General features: G+C 44.1%; 1 protein-coding gene across 1 annotated transcript in view; it reads right to left on the minus strand.

Annotated features, from left to right (window-relative positions):
• Nucleotides 1–242: 242 nt before the first annotated feature.
• LOC149445214 (uncharacterized) overlaps nucleotides 243–20,486 on the minus strand; it is a 28,825-nt gene continuing 8,581 nt past the window's right edge. The window contains exons 5-10 of the mRNA XM_089654076.1: nucleotides 19,588–19,697; nucleotides 16,320–16,511; nucleotides 13,808–13,970; nucleotides 10,711–10,876; nucleotides 6,031–6,125; nucleotides 243–855 (exon numbers count right to left, since the gene is read on the minus strand). Of these exons, the coding sequence (XP_089510202.1) occupies nucleotides 761–855; nucleotides 6,031–6,125; nucleotides 10,711–10,876; nucleotides 13,808–13,970; nucleotides 16,320–16,511; nucleotides 19,588–19,697 (821 nt within the window). The 3' untranslated portion in view covers nucleotides 243–760. The remainder of the gene's footprint in view (nucleotides 856–6,030; nucleotides 6,126–10,710; nucleotides 10,877–13,807; nucleotides 13,971–16,319; nucleotides 16,512–19,587; nucleotides 19,698–20,486) is intronic.

Below are 20,486 nucleotides of genomic sequence, written 5' to 3' on the forward strand. Positions count from 1 at the left end.
ATAATATTAATAAAAATCGTAATAATAACATAAAAAATTATGATAATAATATTAATAAAAATAGTAATAATAATAATATAAAAAATTATGATAATATTTATAATAAAAATGATTATTATGATTATTATTAGGATGATGATTATTATAATTTTCATTTAATCATAATAATGACATTTTTATTATTATTTGTATTTATATTCTTACTATTATTTTTAAATATAATTTAGCAAGACGAAGAGACATTATTTTATAAGACCTCTTTATTGAAAACAATAAAATTTTGTGTAAAGAGGAAAAAATATATTATAATTTAAGAAGCTACGGTCCTTCCGTAGGAAGCAGCTGAAGTAAGACAATTTACACCGATATTTTTCATCTTAACAGTAAGACTGATGACACACAGGCGACTCTACCTCTAGCGATCCTGCCACTGACATTTTGTACAGATCGGCAGTGGCAGGATCTCCAAAAGGTGGCCAGTTGGTCCCACAGGATTTACTCCGTGGGCAGCTGCGGCAGCAAGATATTACTCCCATCGCTAGCATTCAGCCCAGCAACATCTTGCTGCATCTGGCTACAGAGGGAGCAATTCCAAAGGGGGACATAGGCAACCTTTTTACCGATCCAGAATCGCACATGTGGTATCAACCTAATTCAATAAATACAATAAAAATAAACATAATAATAAGAATGCCCGCATTCTTCTTGTAGCACTTTGCTTCATATCAGCCTGGGTCCTTTTTTTGACTTTTTGTAATTCCTACAACACGCTGTGTTCCATGTTCTTAGCGGTTTCAAAAATCTGCATTATTTTAGCAGCTGGCACACATCCTTCCCGTAATATAGTGATCGATCCTGGAAAGAGACAATGACACAAGCTAGAGAATATATCCTGAATTCAGATCAATTTATTACAAAATGTTTTGGAAGCCTTTGTTCCCTTGGTATTCTCTAGCTTTCTAGCCCTTGTGAGGCTGATGTGTGTGAGATAGTGCTGGATCAATAGAAGTGTGGCTTAGCTCTGATAGACATACAAATGAGCAGTGGTTGCCAACCACCAGGCCATGGCCACAACATTCCTCCTCCTGGGTCTCCAACCACTTAGCCCTTGTGAGGCTGATGTGTGTGAGATAGTGCTGGATCAATAGAAGTGTGGCTTAGCTCTGATGGATATACAAATGAGCAGTGGTTCCCAACCACCGGGCCATGGCCACAGCTTTCCTCCTCCTGGGTCTCCAACCACCTAGCCCTTGTGAGGCTGATGTGTGTGAGATAGTGCTGGATCAATAGAAGTGTGGCTTAGCTCTGATAGATATACAAATGAGCAGTGGTTCCCAACCTCCGGGCCATGGCCACAACTTTCCTCCTCCTGGGTTTCCAACCACCTAGCCCTTGTGAGGCTGATGTGTGTGAGATAGTGCTGGATCAATAGAAGTGTGGCTTAGCTCTGATGGATATACAAATGAGCAGTGGTTCCCAACCACCGGGCCATGGCCACAACTTTCCTCCTCCTGGGTTTCCAACCACCTAGCCCTTGTGAGGCTGATGTGTGTGAGATAGTGCTGGATCAATAGAAGTGTGGCTTAGCTCTGATGGATATACAAATGAGCAGTGGTTCCCAACCACCGGGCCATGGCCACAACTTTCCTCCTCCTGGGTCTCCAACCACCTGCAGCCTTCCATGGTGCATCCGAGCTTCCTTAGTTCCACCCAACCTCCAAAAGTGGTCCACCTTGTCCTCAACTTCTCACAGTGCCCCCCAAGCCCTCTTCAGTTCCCCCTACCTTTCTGCAGAGCCCCCAAACAGTGCTCCCCATTTTCCAACAGTGTCCCACAGTGCCTCCTATTACCTGGAGTGCACTCTAGACCACTACAGTGCCCCTGGAAAGCTCACAGCCCCCCTCCAGAGACTCCATCCCCCAGAGTATCCCCAGCTCCCTCCAGAATCCCCTACAGAGCCACCAAGTCTTCTGCAGAGTCCTCAAACCCCCTTTAGAACCCCCATTTCCCTAAAGAGACACCCAGCTTCATCCAGAGACTTCTATTATTTCAATATATAATTTGTATTTCCATACTTTTATTGTGTAAGCACACATTTTTTTTTTACTTTTGGGGCATGGAAGGTTTAGGCAGAATTTACCAGGCCCTGGTCTTTAAAAGTTCGAGAAACCCTGCAATAGAGTATGTCTTCCTTCAAAGAAACCGTTATGAAGGTATAGTGTTGGGGGCAGAGGCGGACTGACAACTCATGAGGCCCCCGGGCAATAGGGGATCATGGGGCCCCTGTGTCCTCGCCCACACTCAAACCACACCCAAAAAAGCCTAAGAAAGGTACCAGGGACATCTCATTGGGCCCCCTACTGACCCCAGGCCCTCGGGCAGTGCCCGAGTTTCCCAATGGTCAGTCCGCCCCTGGTTGGGGGACCATGTTCTGGTCCAAGGCTGTTATCTCTCCGATTATGACAAAACTCATCAGATGATAAACTCCAGGGTAGGTGTTGAGTTGAGTGTACTACAAAAGTCCATGTCAGTCAGAGGTCTTTTTGAAGTGTTTATTGGTTAAGAACAAATGTAACCAACGAAGTTTGGGGGGAAATGCCTCCAATATGAACAGTTCATAGTGCCATTAAGATTTGATTCTGCTCTAACTTAGGTCTCCTATTAAGTCCATCAAAAATAAAGCACCGCTCCAGGTTGGTCCACATGATACCCCTTCCACAAGTCCTCACATCAAGGTGCCCGCTCAGCTCGCAACTGAAGATACTTGATAAGAAGCTTAAAAAATATTTTAGTAAACTGAAGATAAAAGACATCACAGCACTAGGATACATGGAAGATATATTGTTGGCAGATCTTTTATCTTTAGTTTGCTACAGTAAAGATTTTTGAAAGCAAGAAGTCCAAGCGCTACGAACCCAGATGTATGGGAGCCACTTGCCCACGGCTGCTAGAACCACACTAAGTAAAGTGATAAACAATTTCAAAAAGACCAGCACTGAGGAAGCTGTGGCTTATGTCCAATAATGACCCTGCAATATGCTTCACAAGGGGTATACATTTATTCCATAAGTAATTCAATAAAAGCAGAGAACTCATCCAGAAACAGCATTGAACCCATAGCTTGGCTAGATGGAATATCTGCTCACCTACACCCCAGGGGCCGGTAACGGTGATCACAATAGGCAGCTGTCCCAACCACAGCGCTCCGGAACTGACGTGACAAGCTCCCGGGAGGAAGCGTAAGTCAGCGGCTGGGCTTGGACCGCAAGCTTCGCTGGTAACCACAACAACGCGTTTCACGCGCATGCGCTTTCTCAAGTCAAGTCCATAAAAAATGCCGACGCTCACTCCTTCACACAATCAGTCGGGCAACCCCTTCTACTTGCTACAAATGCAATCATTCAGTAGACTGCTTGGATCACAGATATTGGGATTGTCCTAAAATACTACCTTTTTGAAAAACTACAATATCTCTCCTGAAGACGTTACTCAACCAATCATTCCCCCTAAACTCAGTTCATCTCTTAGACTTACATAAACTGAATTTGACCAAACTTCCAACTAAACTAACAAACCACGTTGTCAGGAATGGACTCGCCAATGGTGATGGGACTCACCTGCCTTGTGGGCTGCAGTACCAGGGCTGGCCAGCGGGTGCTCTCAGCAACCAGAAGCTCACTCCTGCAATCAGCCATCACCTGAGGCTGATTGCAGGAGGTGTATTTAAGGAATGGCCAGACCTGCAGTCAGTGCCTTGGTGTATGTTTCCCATGAGCCCCTGTACCTGCATCTTGTCTGCTTCCTGCCTGATTCCTGATTCTGCTTGATCCGGATTCTGAATGAACTCCGCCTGTCCTGACCTCGGCTATTCCTGACCACTCTCCAGCCTGCTCCTTTGGTACCTTGTCTGCCTGATTGTTCCTGACCCGGCCTGCCTGACCACTCCACCTCACCAGCCCTGACTGGTCTTGTCTGTGTACATTCCGTTATCAGTTGGAGGTTTGGTTTTGTTATATTGTGCGTGTATATTTGTGTATAACCTTTAATAAATTATATTGTTACACCATACTTGAGCCTGCATTTCCCTGTGTCAGTTCACGCATCTCTGGTCTTACCGGGAGCCCTGACACACGTCCTCCTGACCGCAGCTAAGTGTCTAATAGCTTTGAAGTAGAGACCACTTACAGCACCACGAAGAGGGGTCTTTATAAATGCATGCATTTGGTTTGTAACCATGGCTGGGATAAGGGGTGGGCAGGAGGGGCGGGTGCCCCAGGTGCAGTGAACTCGTGAGGGGGGGGAGGCACATGGTGAGTTCCCACTCCTGTAGCATTTTATGTCAGTAAGGGGGAGGGAATTGTACTGGAGGTGGGGACTGGATTTGTGCTAGGAGAGGGAAGGATTTGCGCTGGGAGGGGGGATTTGTGCTAGAAGGGGAAATTTGGAGGGGATAGGATTTGTGCTAGGAGAGGTGTTTTTTGGGGGGAAGGATTTGTACTAGAAGAGGGAATTGGGGAGACAGGAGATTTGTGATTGGAGGAGGGGAAATTTTTGCATTTCTATCTGGGGAGAATGTTGGCTTGCAGAGGAAATTTAAATTTGGGGCTTGGGGCAAGCGTGCAGTTAAGTGCTGGATTTTTTTTTGGGTGGGGGGGGGTAGTTTTTGCTGAGACATGATGCTTACACTTTGTGATGGGAGTCAGGGTGGGTCATCATCTTTGCCCTGGGTGTTGGATGACCTCATACCGTCACTGTTTGTAACACAGGGCCAGATATAGGGGGATGCTGGGGGGACTTGGGCCCCCCCAGATTTTGGTCTTGTCCTCTCAAGACCAATGGCATCAGCAGGGTAGACCCTGACCTAATGAGGCACTAAAGCCCAGCTCAACTACAGTGGTACACATAACCGCAAGGAAAAAATGAAAGTGTGCTGATATACTTTGCACCCCCAGATTAGACAGGATAGATCAGAAACTGTCCTAACATGGAATATCTCACTGCTCGGTTGAATAACTCTAACTGATACCTTCAAAAAAGTCTGGCTTCCATTGAATATATCCTAGGCCCCTCTTCCTGCTGGTAAAACCTCAACCCTACCCTATGTCAATGTACGAAGGGTGGGTAACCCCCAGGGGCAGACTGACAACTCATGGGGCCCCCGGGCAATAGGGGATCATGGGGCCCCTGTGCCCAAACTCAAAAAAGCCTATGAAAAAGGTACCAGGGGCATCTCATGGGCCCCCTACTGACCCCGGGCCCTCGGGCAGTGCCCGAGTTTCCAAATGGTCAGTCCGCCCCTGGTACCCCCCTATGACTCCCAGTCTTACTTAGAAACACATTTTGAGTGTTAAAATCAAAACGCACACCCAGATTTTAGAGTCCAAAATGAGGTTATTCCAAATATACGGCAGGTGCTACATTAACACGTTTCGGGGATCATAAATTGTCCCCTTCATCAGGGCTTAGAATAAACAGTATCCGCTGGTAGGGGCTTGAAATTAACAATCTCAGGTTATATTACACAGCAGACCTAGGAGCAACCTTGTGGCTCCGTTCAAAGCTGGACAAAAGGTACAATCACCCCCCCCGGCAGAGAAAGAGAGGGGAGCAGCGTCCCGAGTCATACCAGAAACATACTGAATGTGAAAAGGGGCGGATGCTGCTCTACCGAACCCCAGGAGTCAAACGTGATTCGCCCCGCCCATTGGGGGCTTGGTCACAGAGGGGCGAAACGCGTCAAAAGGCATGGCCGGAGTGACGGCTGTGGCCAGCTAGAGCTCACATCGTTTTCTGTTTAATTCCTGGGGATCGATAGAGCGGCGTCCACCCCTCTTCCCATTCAATATCTTACACAGCAGCTGTGGGGAAATTTTAATTTCAAACAGCTGTTTGCCAAAGTCCACATATATTATTTGCTTTGTATCGTTTATTAATTTTTTTCTACCTATTTTTTATTATCATTTTCATTATTTATTTTAATTTTATAGCAGGGCTAACTAATTATAATATTCATAGATTTGTAATATTTACCTTCATCTATTCTGGTACAGATCACTACAGTGGATCCCACGAGCTCATTAGAATTTCCATCACACAAAACTGCATCCAGCTTTTCACTTAAACGTCTGCAAAAAATAGAAAATGTATATATTAATAAAATTATTATAGTAATTGGGAAAGGCTGGGGGGAATATAGCATGATTTATAATATACATTATAACATAACATGTCATGCTAGAGTGTTTGTTAAGAGGAAAGGATTGCAAAGAGGTAGCCGGATATCAGCAGAATAAATGACGAAAATACAAAAAAGAAAATAGTCTGAAAAACGTCAATTACTCCTAGATTGTAAGCTGTAAGGAGCAGGGCCCTCTGTTTCCTCTTGTACCAAATTGTATTGTAACTGTAATGTCTGCCTCAGGGGCGGACTGACCATTTGGAAACTCGGGCACTGCCTGAGGGCCCGGGGTCAGTATGGGGCCCCATGAGATGCCCCTGGTACCTTTTTCATAGGCTTTTTTGAGTTTAGGCAAGGACACAGGGGCTCCATGATCCCCTATTACCCAGGGGCCCCATGAGTTGTCAGTCCGCCCCTGGTCTGCCTTCATTTTGTAAAGCACTGAGCAGACTGTTGGTGCTATCAGGGGCGGACTGACAACTCATGGGGCCCACGGGCAATAGGGGATCATGGGGCCCCTGTGTCCTTCCCACACTCAAAAAAGCCTATAAAAAAGGTACCAGGGGAATTTCATGGGGCCCCCTACTGACCCCGGGCCCTCAGGCAGCACCCGAGTGCTCAAAAGGTCAGTCCGCCCCTGGGTGCTATATAAATCCTGTATAATAATAATAATTTCTAATGTCACTTGCTGCCCAAGCCAATTCTGACACTTTTCTTCTACATGTAAAAATCTACATTTTTTGCTAGAAAATTACTTAGAACCCCCAAACATTATATACATTTCTTTAGCAAAGGCCCTATAGAATAAAATGGTGGGTTTTGCAATTTTTTTTATGTCACACCGTATTTGTGCAGTCATTTTTCAAATGCAATTTCTTTGGAAAATATACACTTTCATGAATTTTATTACACACAAACACAATATAATACCTAATTTTATGGTACAATGTAAAAGAAGATGTTACGCTGAGTAATTAGATACTAAACAGTCTACTATGCTTAGATGTCTCCACAAGGTCCAAAAGACCTAGCAACATAATTGTAACGGAACCGGAACCCAGATCGCACTGAGTTTTTCCGTTATGCTCCAGCCTCCCCTGTCTGAACACCATCCATGGATCACACCACCCGCTGATCATGCAGGAAAGTAAGACAGCACCCGAGTCTTCTTAAAACAGGAAGTTAACTCTTTTATTGTACACACACAACAAGTTATATACGCAGGGAGGGGAAACACAACCAGGAACAGGAAACACATCATCAGCCCGCCCCATCAGTGGGAGGGCTGCAGGAAACACATAATCAGCCCGCCCCATCAGTGGGAAAGGCTGCAGGAAACACATCATCACCCCTGCCCATCCAACCAAGACACAGAACAATGGGGCAGCACATGGCAAGGACAAAGGACAGCCACATGGCAGTACAATACAGGAACACATGCATCCCTTAATAGTTTGCTGGCCAGCAAGACACAGAACAATTGGATGAAGCACATGGCATAGAACAAACAATGGACAACTACATGGCTGAGAACAAAGAAAAGGACAACACACCAATACACAATATCTTCACTTGTACACCCTGTAACCCTTAACAGGCACAGGGTGGGTTAAACATAATGAGGGGAACATGAGCTGACACAGAGGTCCCCCCACCGCCAAAAGTCACTCCCGTCACATTAATCATCGGATCCATGGGAATAGACAGTTTACTAACAGCGTTAATAGTATCTAGCACCCCAACCCAGAAGGGGAGAAGCTTGGAACAGTCCCAAAACATATGAAGAAATGTGCCCACCTCCATATCACAGCGAGTGCATGTGGGGTGTATTACACTCTATGGATAAATGTAAACTGTATGAAGCGGTCCCTGGCCGAGATCATGGTAGGAAGGCACTGCAGAAGATAATCCTCCCAATCATCCTCCAAAAGCAAAGGGAGGTCCGTATGCCACTTATCAAAAAGCACCTACATTCTAGGGTTAGAGAGGGGTAGCAACAGGGAATGGAGAGCGGATTAGGCAAATCCTCCATTAACAACAAGTTTTCTAATGGATCCGTCTGAATGGTCGGTGGAGAAGGAAATTGAGCAGTCACCGCATGACGCAGTTGTAAAAACCGGAAGAACATTCGGTTAGGCAGGCCATGACTACTCTTGAGTTCGTCAAATAGAAGCAGAACGCCACTAAGTATAATATGGTGCAACGTTGTAATGCCATATTGAGCCCACACCACTGGGTCCGGTATCATATGCAGATGGGGAAGGACCGGGTTGCCCCAGAGTGGCGTGTGAGGGAAGTACGAGTTATTTGTCCGAAATTGAACTTTAGCTTGACTCCACACCCTCAGCGTCGTCAGCATAGGAATAGTGATGGCCGAGTTGAACTTTGGACCTCCATGAATTAGGAGATGAAGTTCAGCATACGAACCCAGTATTGCCGCCTCCAGGTTCACCGCAGCATTATCCCTGGGCCGGAAGAGCCACCATCGCACCGTGACCAGAACTGCCACCCAGTAGTATAGAAGCAATCTAGGAAGTGCCAGGCCACCATGATCAATAGGTAAGTGCAGCGTGGAGCAGAAAAGCCTGGGGACCCTTTCAGCCCAAATAAACCCAGAGACGATGCCATCCACACGACGGAAAAACGAGTGCGGTATCTGCACCGGCGTATGCCCAAAAAAATAGAGAAACTTAGGAAAAATAATCATTTTAAAGAGATTAACTCGGCCAATGGTGCTAATCGGGAGGGAAGACCAAGCAGAACATTTAGTCTGCAACTGTTGCACAAGGGGATGAAGATTGTCCGCTAGATACTGCCTCAAGTCACGTTGCAGCATTACACCCAAGTATCTAAAGCGAGAGACCGATCTAATAGGAGCAAAGGAAATATCAGGTAGTTTATTTTAATTAATTTCTATTATTTATTTTATCGTAAACATTTTTTACACTGTTTCTTTAATTTTTTTTGCATTAACTTTTTTTGCTATCAGAAGGAATGAACAACATCCTTTATGACAACATGGACTGTGCCAGGTCTTCTTTATGGAGAGATCTGGGATCTATTAGACCCCACATTCTTTCCTCTGGCCTCCAATGCACCCGATCAGACACAGATCGGTCTGACAACAGAAACAATTCAAGGCAAATATGGTGCTGACAAATAAAAAGATGATATGAAGGTAATGCAGCACCAAAAATCAAACATGATAAATGAAACACAGAGAAAAGGGAGTCCAGGAGGAAAGCCCCAAAACCATTGGTCATAAAGCTTGACATATTAGTGCCCATATAGCAAGACAGCGTGCCACATATCCACATATATAGGGAGAAAAGATGAAGAAGGGAAACAACCCTAAGTGGGGGGAGCCAGGGGCGGACTGACCATTTGGAAACTTGGGCACTGCCTGAGGGCCTGGGGTCAGTAGGGGGCCCCATGAGATGCCCCTGGTACCTTTTTCATAGGCTTTTTTGAGTTTGGGCAAGAACACAGTGGCACCATGATCCCTTATTGCCCGGGGGCCCCATGAGTTGTCAGTCCGCCCCTGGGGGGGAGCTGAACTTCCATCAATAGGGGAAAAGCAAGAGAAGAACGGAACAGGCAAAAGAAGAAAGCAGAGTCAGACGGGGAGAAGAGACAGGGGCTTGGGAGCATCTGGGGCATCAGAGGAGGCCAACATTGGCCAGAGGGAGGGTGGAGAAGACATACACAAACCCGATTCCCAAATCATTGAAAACGTTGAAGTCTTTAAGCATACTAGACATTTGTTCATTAAGCATCAAGGCCATCATGCAGTCTCTTACTCCCTGGAAAGGAACCAAGGGTTGGGCAATCGTTCTCTTAGCTGATAAAAATAAATAGGATGCCATTTTTTGCTGGTGGGCAAATAAGCCTGGGATAGGGCAATGCAATAAAGCGAACTTGGCATCCTTGCAAATAGTCAGATGGAACAAGGTATACAAAAAGCCAAATACTTGGGGCCAAAAGCCTATCAGTTGGGGACACGTCCACCAGGTATGCAAAACATCCCCACAATGACCACCACCCCAGAATCAGCAGTTACTGGAAGTTGGTGTAGCACTACCCCCTATAGTCCTGCACAGCCAGGTAACACACATTTTCTCAGACTCGCATTCCGGAGATAGTAAACAGTCCTTGAAGTTTTTTTTTTTTTTTTTTTCTTATTAGGGGTATTCAACTTGGATGGAGTAAGGGGTGTAAGGGATGCTCAAGGAACAGTAAACTGAGGACAGACTCCTTGCCAACTATTCACAAGTCCATAGAAGGGCTCCTCTTCTTGGAGAGCTCTCCAGCCTCTCCCGGTGTACCACCCAAAACCCCAGATAGATCTCTTCTTTGCAGCTGTCTGGAGGAATCCCTGGGCAAGGGGATCAAGTGCCTGACACTTTAATATGAAACAGACCTGGGTATTATTATTATACAGGATTTATATAGTGCCAACAGTTTACAATATAAATCAGACACGGAAATCCCGAAGAGTATTTTTTTTTTCCAACACCTTGGCTGCTACTTACGATATGACATGGTCATGGTGAGTGCTGTCGCTTTCTCCACTCGGGTTGGCAGAGGTGATCGCCAATGGTCCCGTCATATCGGTAAGATGGGCTGTGACGGAATGGTCGGGAACTCTAATCATGATGGAGTCCAGTGTCCCAACATATTCATATGCGGGTCCCACACCTGCAAGGCACGGTCTAGTTAGAGTATATCAGATCGACTAATAATATACTAGCAGGTTATCAAAGGTGATGAGTACACCGGGATTCCTGACATTCCAGGCGGTGTGGATGGGAATGATGTCAACCCTTGTGGAAGCCAGTGAACATTTCACCATCATACTCAACGGAGCGTGAAATGGGATTTAATTATTAATACAAACGATCTCAAGTTTTATTACACAGAAACAGAACAGCTACTGTTGATAGGTTTACTAACATATCTTAGAATAATCTTTAGCTAATTTGCGTTCACCTTGTATACCGTGACTCATTATTGTCTTACAAATGAACTCTGCAAATTTGTCTGCTGTGAGCAAAGTGCTAATAGCTTTCATTAGCCACACCATTAGGGCACAGGGAATCTAGAGCAGGTTTCAGTGGTTGGAAAATCCCCTTGTCATCAAGATGATGGCATTTGCAAAGCTGCTTTTTTTTTTTTAAAGATATTAAGGACAGGGCTATGGCAAACTTGCTCATCCTTGTTGGAGCGGAGTCCCCCTTCAACTCTCTTTTTCGTGTTCTGTCTGTTTATTTGAGGCATTCCTCAGCCTCATTCCTACCCTCCTCCCTTCCTGAGAGGCAAACGTTATTTCCTGGCAGATGGCGTGGAACAACCAGGAAGACATGAGAGTGGAGACAGGCCGTCTACTAAAGTGTAACTTTTGTCACCCAAAACAGGTCACACATTATCAAACTGCCCACACATTATCAAACTGACCAGAGTAAATGCACATTCCTCAGGTCAACTGTATGGTTCATATCACGGGATATGAAGCTGGTAGTTTAGTTTAGAGTTCCCCAATGACCACTCCCAAAACGTGTAGTCAGAGTCCCCCCCCTCCCCTTGAGAGGGACTTTCAAGAGAGTTAGAGCTTATCACACACACAGAGATCTCCGAGGTAACATCGTAACAGAGGAGATCAAAGAACCTTTCTGCTCTGCACTTGGATCTGCAAACTCAGGCATATGGGCAAGTAACTTAACCCTGTAATCTTCTTCCTAATTATCTCTTTGCTGTGTCTTTATATACATATATATATATTTTTGTGACATCTCTTTGTAAATATTTTATCGCACCTGTTTTGACCCTGTTAGAAATAAATCTTTCTTTCTGAAAGTGTTAAACTGTTTCTAAGCGCTTACTTGCAATTCACGAATCCCTGCCTTTGAAGAGACGCTACTGTTTGTTATATCTCTGTATAGCAGGTCCGCGGGCCGTGCTATATAGATCAATATTTCAATCATTATAGTGTATATTTGATAACGGGAATTTCCCAGTCTCCGACAAAAGTGGTGGTGGCAGTAGAAGGGTTAGTTGCGTAATTAACCCGACCCAGTAACAAGCGCATTCAGGCTGCAGGCACAGATTGTAGACCATTAGCTGGGCAATCGCTGTGTAGGGTGCAGCTGGGTGGGGCCTTGTTAGGCGCGTCACACCGGATTGGCCGGCCCTTCGGTCACGAGTTTGGTGAGAAGGTCTGGGGTCTGACGCCGTGGGCGTGACGTATTACTGTTAGTCACGGCGGTGCGATTGTCGCCTGTTGGTGGCAGCGACCTTGGACTGTGACAAGGGCCAAACAAAAAAGGCATGCATTTTTAACTACTTGTCTACCAGGCAATTTTTTCACACATGTTAAAATCTGCATTTTTCTTCCAGAAATGACTAACCTCCCCCCACAAAAAAAACAAAATTATATATTTTCTGAAAGCAGAGACCCTGGTAAATAAAATGGTCCAAGTTTACATTTTTAATGTTGCATGATATTTTGTGAGGCTATTTATCCTCTTATTGTAATTTTAATGCAAAAAACACAATACTTTACCTAATAATTGGTGAAATATAAAAGACTGGGTTGTGTCAAGGAAAGAGATACCAAACATGTAAAGTCTTAAAATTGAGCATGCGCATGAAATTTGCAAAAAAATCATTCTTTAAAAGCTTTTACAGCTTATCAGTTTTAGAGTTAACCATGTGCTATGTTTTTAGAATCTTTGCTTTCACTCCGATGTTTGGGATGATAACTCATAAGTGCGGAACAATTGATGTTTACATAAACTTGCTTTTTTTTTATATGGGCTGTGTGCAGGGGCAGTTTAAAATGTAAAAAATATATATTTTTATTTACTATATATGATATTTTTTATATATATTTTTTTTTATTTAACTTTATTGCTATCACAAGGGGGTAACAAGCTCCCTTGTGATAGCATGGGCAAATTACATATACTCTTTTTGGAGACATTGGGGATCTATTAGATACCCGCCAATGCAGCTATCCAAGCGCAGATCCTTTTTGAATAGCTGCATCCCTGGCTACACTAGCTGAGAAATGACAGTTGTGACCCAGAAGTGAAGTTATATGCATAGCTTCCAGGGTCATTAATTGTAGGAGGGATCAGGGAATGGATGTTCCCTAAGTTCCTAACGCTTTCACTATTTCCCACAGTTCCGAACTCCCTGAAGGAACAGGAGAGCCGAGAACTATATTTTTTTTTTTAAATTTTCCTCTGTATTGAACATGAACACAGGTTTTTCTTAATTACTATTATTAATTTTCACTAAGTGAACAGCATATGCTCCTTTATTTAAACAACACCAAAGTTGCAACAGCTTCCACTCGGTGTGGCCACACTTAGTAGGAAAATACTCCCAGACCAGGGGTGGACTGACCATTTGGAAACTCGGGCACCGCCCGAGGGCCCAGGGTCAGTAGGGGGCCCCATGAGATGCCCCTGGTACCTTTTTCATAGGCTTTTTTGAGTTTGGGCAAGGACACAGGGGCCCCATGATCCCCTATTGCCCGGGGGCCCAATGAGTTGTCAGTCCGCCCCTGTCCCAGACACAATACTGACATAGTGACAGGCTTGTTTTACAGTACTTAAAATCACTTACCTAATCTTTTGAGCCATTCGCCTTTCTTTACAATGCAACTTATCCCTCCAGGGTAAACCATGTCCATGAATCTCCATAGCAGAGGGCTGAACGGGGGATTGATGACCCTCAGCTGATCCAGGTTGGAAATGCAGATGCAAATAGGTTTTTCTGAAGGTCTTTCCTGTAACATAAGGCTTTGTATCAGTAAATGAACTGTAAAGGATGCCCTGAATATACACAGTTTTAATCTGCATGGACTCCCTTTTATATGGCATATCTACACTATATGGCCAAACATACGTGGACAACCTCCAGATGATGGAGTTCAGGTAATCCTAGTGAGGAGTACTATTAATGCTTCAGCATACAAAGACATTTCAGAAAATGGCTTGCTTCCAACTTTGTGGTAACATTTTGATCAAGGCCCTTTTCTGTTCCAGCATGACTGCCTCTGTTTACAAAGCCAGAGACATAAAGACATAGGGGTTGATTTACTGAAGGCAAATAAACTGTGCAAGTGCAGTACCTTCAAAGCTTACTAAATGAGGTAAAGCTTCACTTTGCAAAGAATACCCAATCACATTCAAGGAAAATAAAAAAACAGCATTGTGTATGATTGGATGATGGAAGTCAGCAGAGCTTCTGCTCACTTACTAAGCTCTGGAGCAACTGCTCTTATAGACTGCAACTGCACTTCGCAAAGTGCACAGTCTGTTTGCCTTTAGTAAATCAACCCAATAGTTTGGACAGTTTGGTGTGGAGTATCAGGTATCCTGCACAGAGCCCTGACCTCAACCCTACTGAACACCTTTGGGTCAGGTCTTCTAATAATCTTTAATACCTGACCTCGACCCTACTGAACACCTTTGGGATCAGGTCTTCTCATCCAACATCAGTACCTGACCTCAACACTACTGAACACCTTTGAGATCAGGTCTTTTCATCCAACATCGGTATCTGATCTCAACCCTACTGAACACCTTTGGGATCAGGTCTTCTCATCCAATATCAGTACCTGTCCTCAACCCTACTGAACACCTTTGGGATCAGGTCTTCTCATCCAACATCGGTACCTGACCTCAATCCTACTGAACACCTTTGAGATCAGGTCTTCTCATCCAATATCAGTACCTGACCTCAACCCTACTGAACACCTTTGGGATCAGGTCTTCTCATCCAATATCAATACCTGTCCTCAACCCAACTGGACATCTTTAGGATCAGGTCTTCTCATACAATATCAGTACCTGACCTTAACCCTACTGAACACCTTTGGGATCAGGTCTTCTCATCCAACATCAGTACCTGACCTCAACCCCATTGAACACCTTTGGGATCAAGTCTTCTCATCCAACATCAGTACCTGACCTTAACCCTACTGAACACCTTTGGGATCAGGTCTTCTCATCCAACATCAGTACCTGACGTCAACCCTACTGAGCACCTTTTGGATCAGGTCTTTTCATTCAACATCGATACCTGACCTCAACTCTATTGAACATGTTTGGGATCAGGTCTTTTCATCCAACATCAGTACCTGACCTCAACTCAACTGAACACGTTTGGAATGAATTGGAAAATCAGCTGTGAGCCAGGTCTTCCCATCCAACATTAGTACCTAACCATAACCTTACCAAACAGCTTTGGGATCAACTAGGATCTTGAGCCAGGCTCTCCCTTCCAAGATCAGTACCTGATCAACCAAATGTGTAAAATTCCCCCCCAGACACATTCTGAAATTTTGTGGAAAGCCTTCTCAGAAGAGTTAAGGCTTGGATAGCAAAAGGAAGAATGGCAGCTGAGATGGGAAAGTGAGCAACTCCATAGATCTGAGATGGAATGTCCAACAAGCTCATTTAGATATAATGGTCAGCTCTCCACAAAGCTTTGATATACCTGCATGAAAATTGCTACTATTTCCTTATTAAAATTTAAAAACAACAAGAAGTTAACCCCAATATATTAGTTATATTAGCAATATGTGGTTCGGAATATGTTTTGCACAATACATTAAACCAGTAAATCCATCCATTGTCATGTGTAGTTTGTCAGACATGTGTGAATCAAAAATCTGATTTATTGGTTTATTACTTGGATAGCGTAAGGGAGGGATATAACCTCAGTCTGTTGTTTTTTTGCCATCTCTGTCCTATTGGAGAGATTTCCCTCCACTTCCTGTCCCATAGCTACAACAGGAAGTGAAAGGGATCAGTCCAAAGTGTGGGAAATCCTTGGTTCTCACCAGAACTAATGTCCCTATAAAAAAATATAATAATAGTCACCAGGACCAATAGAGAGGGTGAATCTCCCTAACAAGGACACAGACAGCAATAAAAACGTGAAAGAGGTTCTAATCCCCACCACTCTATCCAAAACTAAAAAAAAAGGTGCTGCCCTTATAACTTAATTGTTTATATAATATCATGTGAGACCCAGACAGATCACTGGAAGCTCTGCTTGATTATTTGATTACTTGCAGTATATAGCCCAGGAAACTAATTAATGATGGCAATGAAAATACTTTTCTTACTTTGATTGTGTAAATCCTTCCGATGGCTTCTGGGTGTTTGCAAGAAGCCGCAAGAGCGTAGACCGTGTCTGTTGGAATCCCACACACTCCTCCATCCTCTAGTATATTTGCTATTGTTCTCAAACCACTTGTACGGTGAGAACTTGGCAGGAGGCATGAACTGGGAACTTCTTCCTTCTTCTCGGGTTCTTTCTGAAAGACAAAAAAAGAGAATATATTTACATACATTTCCATTTTTATAGTTCTTTAAAGAGACTATGCCACTGGTGGGTAAGGGGGGTGGGGGAGTGAACTGATGCAGGTGCCCTGGGGTACCTCCATATACCTGTGCAGCAAAACCTATTAAAGGAAGGTGAAATTAAAGCAGGCCTTCACCCTTGAATAGCATTCACTCCTACTTATACCATTGGAAATTTTTGAAAACATTAAATACACTTTGTTTTATTTTATTTTTGTATTGATCCACTTCCTAAATCCTTTCCTAGGTGAAGATGATGTGGTCCTGCAACCCACTGCCTCTGAGATGAATAGGTCACATCCAAGTAGGTCGTCAGGCCCTGGATCACCTGCCAGTGGCACTGTGCTTCCCAGTGCGGAAAGTAGTAGTTCTGGTGTCCACCAACAGGTGTCTCCCAGCAGTCAGCAGATCCCTGTAATCAGTTTACATTTGATGGCTGCTGGTAGGGTATTTAGTTCCTCCTCTACATTTCCCTTTCACTTCAGTGTTTTGCATTGTTGCCAGATACGTGCTCTTCACCTTTTATCTATACCCTCAACCCTGCTGCCTTGTCCTACTCTCCCTTGTTCCTGATCCCAGTTTTGGTTCCCCCTTCCCATCTGTTCTCTGCACCTCCAGTTTTACAGTGCTTTTCTGTGCTCCCTAATTTGTATATATTATGTAGGATTAGTTTGTTAGTCAGGCTTTTCTTTGCTGGTATTTGGATGTCTTTTCTTTTACTATTAATACATTAACTTTACTATATATAGTCGGGTCGCAGTCTCCTGAGTGTAGCTACACCAATTTAGTCATCCCTACTGCAGATTCCTGACAGAGGCACTATTTCAGTGTTTCGATGCAAGATCGGTTTATGGGTATTGTAACAAAAATGAAAATGAAGGCTCCACACCACTACTAAGAGGTCCAGGTACAACTTTATTCCAACAAGGGGCAGGGGCGGACTGACCATTTGGAAACTCGGGCAATGCCCGAGGGCCCGGGGTCAGTAGGGGGCCCCATTAGATGCCCCTGGTACCTTTTTCATAGGCTTTTTTGAGTTTGGGCAAGGACACAGGGGCCCCATGATCCCCTATTGCCCGGGGGCCCCATGAGTTGTCAGTCCGCCCCTGGTCAGGGGGACAATGCAAAGAGAAGCCAACATGTTTGCAACAAGACCTGTGCTTGTGTACTGCCCTCTAAGTTAGCTAAATGGGTGTTTTGTTTTCTTTTTTTTCGATAGCGGCTGAGTAGCAGGCTGGGATGAGTCAGCCTGGGAGTGAGATAGAGTGAGTTCACCTCATTACAGGCTGGGAGGTCCTACAGGTCAGGGCTTATGGAGCCCTCCCACCTTTCCAGAAACTTGAGAACTTTCTGGAACAGGGTGGGGGAGGGGAGGAGGAGGCCCAGATCTGCATGTTTGAGGGACTTTGGCCAATGCCCTGGCAGGAGGCTGGGTATTGTGACCAGGGCAACCATCAAATATAACAGAGCCTGGGGAGAGAGAGGAATCGTGTGGAAGGTGGATTGAGAGAAGGCTGGAGTGTGGAGCCTGGGAGGGGGCACCTAGGGAAGGGAACCTACCTACAGGCCGTTTCTGGACGGGAGGATCTCCACTGCCTAAAGTCTCTTGGGGAGGACATCCTGAGCATCAGGGAAGGAGCCTACCCAGAAAAAGGCCTGAAAGCAGCTAGTAACCCAACACACTGACAGAACAGGACAGTGAGAGTACTACACCCCCTGGGCCAGATAAGGGGAGAGGGCAGTCAGATGCAATACCCAACTAATCTTCACCTGGTACTGCTTAACTGCAAGCTCTTGGGACCCTCTTGCTCAGGGATACTTTCAGCACAGCTGGGTGAAGAGGAGGTACACCAGAAAGGGACAGTGCTATACTTTTTTTTGCCAGTCCACCCTTTTTGTGGATACAGGTGTACCTGCCTTGGTTAACGTAATTTTCAGTTTACGAATGAAAATCCATTGAAAATAATTCGGGTTACAAATTTTTTTCGCAATGCGAAGTGTATTTTTTTTTTTCTTCACTATAGCTGTCACTTTCCCTGGAGCTAAAGGATACTTTGTTTCTTTTATCTCAGGAAACAAACTAAAAGGAAACATTGTTTCTTTTAGCTGGGGGGGAAAGTGACAGCTGATTCTCTGAGCTATAGTGAAGAAAAAAAAGGGCCGGTAATTACATTTAAAAACCAGCACTGACCTATAGTGACAGCGACTTTTTTAAAAACTTTTTTCTGATCTCCGGAACAGATTAATTGGTTTTCAATGCATTCCTATAGGAAACCGCGTTTTGGTTTATGAAGTTTTCACAATGCGAAGCGTCCCGGAGAACGCATTAAATTTGTAAACTGAGGTACACCTGTAGTTGCTAAGAAGTCTGTCCTCATGTTCTACAGTTCCTTGGGCATACCATACATCCTTAGACCCAATCCAAGTTGTGAACCTCTTAATAAAAACAACTAATACCAGCTCAAGGACTGTTTTACTGACTCTAAAGGTATGAGTGTGGAAAATGCGTGTTGTCTGGCTGTACAGGGCTTAGGGGGACCCAATCAAATCCAGCAGTCCTCTCGTGGGAAGTACTACATTTGTAATCACACTGGAAAAACCCCCCAAAAAAGTCCAGTCCACGATGATTTGTACATTTTTACAAGCTGCAAAATTGTGTTCAGACACTAAGATTTGTTTTGCCTTCATCATGGAGGGGTTAATTTTTTTTTTCACAAAAAGGAAAAGATAGACATTTTTAAAAAAATGAAATAAACAATTGAAACAATAGTACATTAATAATAATCAAATCCACAAAAAGAAGGAAAAATAGAAAGAAAGGAAAAAGTCGATTTATTTTTTCAACCATGTATCACCTAAGCAGCCCAATAAGCAAAATCGAGAGCCAGGGAATTCTATCCACAGAGAAATTAGTAATCAGAATCAATTTTTGCTCCAATTATTCTGCTCATCCCTATTTCTTGTATGTACAGTATGTGTTTCTGAGTGAAGATATATATATAATTTTTTTTTTTTTAAATTTTATATTACCTTGAATACCGCGGGTCCCAGCGGAATGAGCTCTTTGTTGAACAAGCAGTTTGCCAGAGAAGCCGTGAAGCCATAAATACAGATGATGCTAAATATGGCGAGCACGGTTACTAGAGAGAGGGGAACATGAACTGGATCATGAATACAGATAAATATAAATATAGAAGAGCATACTAAAAGAGAGCCTTAGGTGGCAGGCCTAGATAAAGGTATATAAAGGCAATATATTATAATGTACAAGAATAGCCAAAAACATAGCAGTTTTGTTTTATACAAATACAGTATTACTGACAACAAGCATAATTGTTTTGAATAATTTACCTTATACGAATAAAAAATGCATTAAATATGGACAGAAATCTGATTTTAATACTTGCTATGCAGAGGTATACCTGTGCTGTTTTTTTTTATACTGTAATGGTTATTTTTTATAGTATTGTAATTGAAATGTATTATTAATGCAACTTTTGCAATCCCCCTGTACAGCGGAATTCAGGCAAGTCACTGGCGCAGAATGGATTCTCAGGGCCGTGCACCAATGCGTGCTGGAACCAGGGGCGGACTGACAACTCATGGGGCCCCCGGGTAATAGGGGGTCATGGGGCCCCTGTGTCCTTGCCCAAACTCAAAAAAGCCTATGAAAAAGGTACCAGGGGCATCTCATGGGGTCCCCTACTGACCCCGGGCCCTCGGGCAGTGCCAGAGTTTCCAAATGGTCAGTCTGCCCCTTGCCGGAACACGCATGTTTAAACACAGTTACGCAAGCCACCAGCCCAGTTTGGTGCCAGACAGCCTTTACAAGGAAGCCAATCAAGGAAGCCAATCATTCTCTCCAACACCTGGTTGATCTCTGGCTCCCCAGTACCTTTGTCCTGTGTTCCTTTGTTTTTGTGATCTCC

This window comes from Staurois parvus, unplaced genomic scaffold (assembly GCF_062004578.1).
Source record: "Staurois parvus isolate SC_StPar_1 unplaced genomic scaffold, SC_StPar_1.0 ptg000739l, whole genome shotgun sequence".
In the NCBI taxonomy this organism is placed as follows: Eukaryota; Metazoa; Chordata; class Amphibia; order Anura; family Ranidae; genus Staurois; species Staurois parvus.